The 7,226-nt window shown below is 33.0% G+C and overlaps 2 protein-coding genes and 1 long non-coding RNA gene across 3 annotated transcripts in view; 2 read left to right on the top strand and 1 right to left on the bottom strand.

Moving 5' to 3' along the window:
* Nucleotides 1-331, top strand: part of LOC143234897 (uncharacterized) — a 13,065-nt gene extending 12,734 nt beyond the window's left edge. Inside the window, exon 7 of the mRNA XM_076472589.1 lies at nt 227-331. Within this exon, the coding sequence (XP_076328704.1) occupies nt 227-331 (105 nt within the window). The remainder of the gene's footprint in view (nt 1-226) is intronic.
* The window catches only part of LOC143234511 (kinesin heavy chain-like), a 367,254-nt gene that overhangs the window by 113,527 nt on the left and 246,501 nt on the right, over nt 1-7,226 (top strand). The window lies entirely within an intron of this gene.
* LOC143234514 (uncharacterized) lies at nt 5,994-7,175 on the bottom strand. The gene is made up of 2 exons (XR_013018692.1): nt 6,496-7,175; nt 5,994-6,425 (listed from the first exon to the last, which is right to left on the bottom strand). It is a non-coding gene; the product is annotated as an uncharacterized LOC143234514 (long non-coding RNA).

Below are 7,226 nucleotides of genomic sequence, written 5' to 3'. Positions count from 1 at the left end.
CTTAGTTGGACCTTAAATGCTTGCATAATAAATATTTATGTTCAGGTAAGATCTAATTGTGATTGGTTTGCTTGTTATTTTTTCATGTTTCTTTAATATAGGTGAATTTAGTTGTATATTAAACTTTATATCACTTGAACAGTTTATATTTGGTTCTTTAACTCGTGTTTGTCTTTCTCATGCACTCACCTTGATAGTTTTAGCTGGATTGTTATGTTCACACTAGTTCCTGAAAAAGAATAATGTTACGGAATACTCACTCTGTTTGGGAATACATGACTGTAAAAAAATCAGAAGCCGAGGTTGGAGAACAAGAAAAAATGGAGGCTGATGGAAATGAAGTAGAAAATGGGGCCCTTCCAACAGATGATGATGAGGACTCTGCTGGAAGTGGTTTAGGGCAGGTTGTCCCTACCCCTCCAGATTCTCCCAGAGCAGGAGAGCTAAGAGAAGTAAAGAATGGTAGTGGGTTTATTTCAAAGAGAGCGATCTCACGCAATCAGCAGTTGTGAAAGTGAGTAGGAACATGGGGAATGTTTTAATGTAAGAAGATACAATGTAACTATACTGAAGGACTAGAGTTGTAAGAATGGAAAATAGTTGTGTATGCATTCTCACGTTTACTGTTCCTACAAATTTTGTGTGAATGGAATAGAACCAGGAAATAGTTCTGTAGTTTATAGTGTTTGTTTAAACTAGTTTACAACACAGTACAGGAAATAGTTCTGTAGTTTATAGTGTTTGTTTAAACTAGTTTACAACACAGTACAGGAAATAGTTCTGTAGTTTATGGTGTTTGTTTAAACTGGTTTACAATACAGTACAGGAAATAGTTCTATAGTTTATAGTGTTTGTTTAAACTGGTTTACAACACAGTACAGGAAATAGTTCTATAGTTTATAGTGTTTGTTTAGACTGGTTTACAACACAGGTACAGGAAATAGTTCTATAGTTTATAGTGTTTGTTTAAACTGGTTTACAACACAGTACAGGAAATAGTTCTATAGTTTATAGTGTTTGTTTAGACTAGTTTACAACACAGTACAGGAAATAGTTCTATAGTTTATAGTGTTTGTTTAGACTAGTTTACAACACAGTACAGGAAATAGTTCTGTAGTTTATAGTGTTTGTTTAAACTGGTTTACAACACAGTACAGGAAATAGTTCTATAGTTTATAGTGTTTGTTTAGACTAGTTTACAACACAGTACAGGAAATAGTTCTGTAGTTTATAGTGTTTGTTTAAACTGGTTTACAACACAGTACAGGAAATAGTTCTGTAGTTTATAGTGTTTGTTTAAACTGGTTTACAACACAGTACAGGAAATAGTTCTATAGTTTATAGTGTTTGTTTAAACTGGTTTACAACACAGTACAGGAAATAGTTCTATAGTTTATAGTGTTTGTTTAGACTAGTTTACAACACAGTACAGGAAATAGTTCTATAGTTTATAGTGTTTGTTTAGACTAGTTTACAACACAGTACAGGAAATAGTTCTGTAGTTTATGGTGTTTGTTTAAACTGGTTTACAACACAGTACAGGAAATAGTTCTATAGTATGTTATGTTACTGAATAGTTTGTGTACAAGTTGTTTAGTAATGAAAACACCACTGGTTTATACTGGATTACTTTGGTTAGTTATGTAGTTTACAACACAGTGCAGAAAATAGTTTTGTTGTTTATAGTGTTTTGTTTAGACTAGTTTACAACATTGTGGTTTTGTACAATTAATCTGGAGAGGTTTCAGAAAATGAAACTGGGTAAGCAGGACATAGGAAGGCATGACCCAGGTTAGAATAGTAACAATCAAACTTCACTTTGTCGGTATAAAAAACACACAAGGACTATCTGTAAAAACTATACTCAATTTCTGAAATAAATATTCTGACTTGAATCAGTGACATTCCTAAGATAACTTCCTGACCTCAAATTGGTAAACGAATGTCCAGGTAAGTTTTCACAGTTTTTTAAGTCCTCCGAGGTTAAGTCCCATTCACTTATTGAGTGGTTCAATAGTTTTTCATGATTACTGCTGAAAATGGTTTATAATTTTTATATTTCCTGTAAATACACAATAGAATGGATATTACTGTTGATGAAGTCCATCGTTATTGTTTAGTTTGTGAAGGATGATCTTTGGGCACATTCACTTGGAACAGGATAAATTAGTGTGTGTAAACACAGTCTCATCAGCTTTGTGGACTATGGGCTCACTTCTCTTGTGTTGCCTTTATCGCACTCGCCCGTCATTTTTATAATGTCTTATCGCACTTCATCACCTTAAACAAGTCAAATACCGGTAAATTCCCATACAAAGTTAAGTAATATTTCGTGTGAGGAGACAAAGAGGAACCACAATGTTCCTAACCGCCCCTGTTGGGGAGAGAATTCTTGAGACTTCTCTCTCTCTAAACTAAACCTGTGCCAAGTTTGTTTGCAGTCTCCATAGTAGGTTAGTTTTTACATACCAATTATGTATGTATTTATACAGTGAATTTTATAACTGTTGAGCATCAGAACTAAAATAAAATTGTAGTGTGTTTGTTCTCTTTCCTTCTGTATCTATATTTTTTTTGGTTAGTGTTGGCTGTCATGCTTTTTGCTCATATTTAATTTACAAAAAAACACTTGGCAGTTACTATGAAGTACAGCTGAGATTCTAACTACGAGCAATGGTAGGGATATTTATAAAATAATATATATTTTAACTTTTTTCTTTTAATAACTTGGTTGTTGTCAACAAATCAAATTTGGTTAAACTGTGTGTGACGTGATAATGCTGGTACATACGAATGTTGCTACAGAATCAATACTTGTTAATATCACGTACATTTATTCTATCTTTAGAGGCACCAAACCCAGAGATATATTTCATGGGGCTTGTGGATGTCCTAACTCACTGTGGAGCCAAGAAGAAGTCAGCAAAGGGTGGGAAACATACAGCTACTTCAGAAGTTTCTACCGTACAGCCAGAACAGTATGCTCAGGGTTTGATAGAGGTTTTAAACAGAATTCTGGAGTAGTTTATTAATGTCCTGCTGTAGTGTGAGTTGTTATTTTATTAATTTCAGTGCGTTGGGTCCGCATTACGCGTGTAGGTATAGGTGGCTTAATTCTAACTTCTGTCAGGACTTACATTACTTACAGTCGCATTATTATTACTTTTCTGTTGTACTTCAAATTATTGTATAGTTGCAGGGTGAGCATTAACCAACAAGTGCTCCGATGTAAAGTTTTATTTCAGAGCCCATAGTAGGCCCTGAAATTTCTTCAATTTTGCAAAGTGATAGTTCCATGTGTTGCACTTTTCTTCATAGTTATGTTTTCATGAAAAACACATGTCGTTAGGTTTCTGTTCACACTTATAAGAAGGATTTGTAAATATGTCACTTTTAAATTGTTTAATGTGTTATACAAATATATGCATGTAGTTATTAGTTCTTTCTTATGTCGATATAAACCTAATTGTGTATTAGTCCTTTAGTGTTGTCTAACCTCTAAGTTAACAGACTTTATATTGTAGAAAAAATATATTAAAATCAGTATTACTTGTTTTAAACTATTTACATATGTTACTTTTTTCTTATATTGGAAAGTGTTTAGGTTAAGGGCTACTTATCAATGTTTTAAAAGTATGTGTTATTAACAATATATGCATTTTTATTGTAAACGATTGATATTCTAAATATAACTATTATTTACCAGCAATAAAGTTAACAAACAGTAAATAATGATATTTAACTAACAACTTGTTGCAGGTTATGTTGAATTAATGTTACAGATTTAATGGAGTAAAACGTAAAATTAGATTATTGGTTGGCAAAGAGACATATAATGGGATAAAACCTAAAATTAGATTAATGGATGATATTAGCCTGTCATTCCTAGTGTTAACCCAACTTGATGGGTATCCACGGTTCCTTAACAAAAATGATATTAGTTTACACATTCACAAAAGGTTTGTCATAAAAGGTTCTGTAATAATTATATAATAAAGTTATTGTTATATAATTATTACGGATAACAAAAATGTTTTATAACATCAACTTGTAACTAGCTTCCAGTGTTGTATCAACTATCAATGAATATGAAGCTTCCAGTGTTGTATTTTTTTCATACAGTTATTCTGGATGCTTTTCAAAACATTTTTCTTCCCTGTTGATTAAAGTAGCAGTTGAAACATTGATAGTTATAATATTACACATGTAGGACCTGGAGCATGGTGTATATTAAACTGTGAATGGAAGTGATGATAAGATAGTTATAATATTATACATGTAGGACCTGGAGCATGGTGTATATTAAACTGTGAATGGAAGTGATGATAAGATAGTTATAATATTACACATGTAGGACCTGGAGCATGGTGTATATTAAACTGTGAATGGAAGTGATGATAAGATAGTTATAATATTATACATGTAGGACCTGGAGCATGGGTGTATATTAAACTGTGAATGGAAGTGATGATAAGATAGTTATAATATTATACATGTAGGACCTGGAGCATGGTGTATATTAAACTGTGAATGGAAGTGATGATAAGATAGTTATAATATTACACATGTAGGACCTGGAGCATGGTGTATATTAAACTGTGAATGGAAGTGATGATAAGATAGTTATAATATTATACATGTAGGACCTGGAGCATGGTGTATATTAAACTGTGAATGGAAGTGATGATAAGATAGTTATAATATTATACATGTAGGACCTGGAGCATGGTGTATATTAAACTGTGAATGGAAGTGATGATAAGATAGTTATAATATTATACATGTAGGACCTCGAGCATGGTGTATATTAAACTGTGAATGGAAGTGATGATAAGATAGTTATAATATTATACATGTAGGACCTGGAGCATGGTGTATATTAAACTGTGAATGGAAGTGATGATAAGATAGTTATAATATTATACATGTAGGACCTCGAGCATGGTGTATATTAAACTGTGAATGGAAGTCAATAATGAACAACACATATTTTGATAATTACAATGAAAGTGTTGATTAAAACGTGCTGAAAAACAACATTGTGTTACTAGTTGTTATTACAGTAATCATTATAAACGTTACATCTTCATTTTGTAAAATTATGATGTTGCCAATATAGTAAAATGATGCAACAGTAACATAATTAATCATATATTTAGAAATACATATTTTTGTATGGTGTTGGTAAATAATTGTGTTATAAAAATATCATATTGCATGACAATGTACTTATGGAAGGACATCATGTTGGTGGTGGGGGCTTTCTTTCAAAGCAGTCCTCTCTCAGCAAATAAAAACTTAAAATTTTCTGTGTGACAGTATGAGATAAAAGTATTACAAATATTCACACCACTGTATTCTTTACGTACATTCTTCTCAGCTTTATTGGAAAATATTAGAACTACAGTTTCCACCAGGTGTCACTTTTACACAATATTGTACTGGGCTAAATAACATTCATAAAGAAATGAATGATATGAGAATATATTTTCTTGTAATATATGTACTGTGTGATGCTTGCTTCCCGCCCTTATTTGTGATAATTCACAGCTGTGCTAACATTTTGTTTTCATTAATTTGAAAATTGTAATAAAATGTGTCATTCCACATACTTTAATTTTGTTATTTTGTTTGACCAAAGTTTGTGTCACTGTGCATTGGTGTTAGTAGAAAGGGTTTGTGTCACTGAGTATTGTTGTTAGTAGGAAGTGTTTGTGTCACTGAGTATTGGTGTTAGTAGGAAGGGTTTGTGTCACTGAGTATTGGTGTTAGTAGGAAGGGTTTGTGTCACTGAGTATTGGTGTTAGTAGAAAGGGTTTGTGTCACTGAGTATTGGTGTTAGTAGAAAGGGTTTGTGTCACCTGAGTATTGGTGTTAGTATAAAGGTTTGTGTCACTGAGTATTGGTGTTAGTATAAGGGTTTGTGTCACTGAGTATTGGTGTTAGTAGGAAGGGTTTGTGTCACTGAGTATTGGTGTTAGTAGCAGAGTTGGTTTGTGTCACTGAGTATTGGTGTTAGTAGGAAGGGTTTGTGTCACTGAGTATTGGTGTTAGTAGAAAGGGTTTGTGTCACTGTGTATTGGTGTTAGTAGAAAGGGTTTGGGTCACTGAATATTGGTGTTAGTATAAAGGGTTTGTGTCACTGAATATTGGTGTTAGTATAAAGGGTTTGGGTCACTGAGTATTGGTGTTAGTAGAAAGGGTTTGTGTCACTGTGTATTGGTGTTAGTAGAAAGGGTTTGTGTCACTGTGTATTGGTGTTAGTAGAAAGGGTTTGTGTCACTGAGTATTGGTGTTAGTAGGAAGGGTTTGTGTCACTGTGTATTGGTGTTAGTAGAAAGGGTTTGTGTCACTGAGTATTGGTGTTAGTAGGAAGGGTTTGTGTCACTCTGTGTATTGGTGTTAGTAGAAAGGGTTTGTGTCACCTGTGTATTGGTGTTAGTAGAAAGGGTTTGTGTCACTGTGTATTGGTGTTAGTATAAGGGTTTGTGTCACTGAGTATTGGTGTTAGTATAAAGGGTTTGTGTCACTGAGTATTGGTGTTAGTAGTAAGGGTTTGTGTCACTGAGTATTGGTGTTAGTAGGAAGGGTTTGTGTCACTGTGTATTGGTGTTAGTAGAAAGCTACATTTTGAATATTATGGAGGTGTCCTGACAACAACAACAACGGTTACATCCTAAAGGAAATAGATTACATGTTTATGGAACAAGCTACTAGATGTATACATATTGGTATATAAGAATGTACTCTTTCAACTGTTTCACAATGTTTCTTTTGTAAATGTTAGTATGAACTAACCAAAATGAGCTTTGGAAATTAAATAATTCACCACAAAGATTGCAGAACACCATAAGAATGTTGTACAAGAGTAAAACAAATACAAGTGAAACACAGTTTGTGTCGTCTTTACATTTTTCAGCTACGTACCTGTACGTTTCCTCGTAAAGGTTACTGTATTTTATGCACCACATGGTGGTAACTTTCTGTATAATATGGTTATTCTTTCTGCTCATAAAACTGTGATTTTGGGTGACTTTTTGAATTTTTATAGCTGTTAATCAATGTGTCTTTTAACATTCTTTTTGTAGTTCCAGTCAATGTCCTTGTATATTTTTATTTAAACAATCAAAATTTCTCTCTCAATAAACTTTGCCTTCAGTAGGTTTTGAACTGTGTGTGTGGCTATTGTACTCTTCCACAAGAATTTTGTAAAGTGAATCACACAA

Source organism: Tachypleus tridentatus, chromosome 12 (assembly GCF_004210375.1).
Source record: "Tachypleus tridentatus isolate NWPU-2018 chromosome 12, ASM421037v1, whole genome shotgun sequence".
NCBI classification, from domain to species: Eukaryota; Metazoa; Arthropoda; class Merostomata; order Xiphosura; family Limulidae; genus Tachypleus; species Tachypleus tridentatus.
The sequence above is the reverse complement of the archived record's forward strand: the minus strand, read 5'-3'. Positions and strand labels throughout refer to the sequence as shown.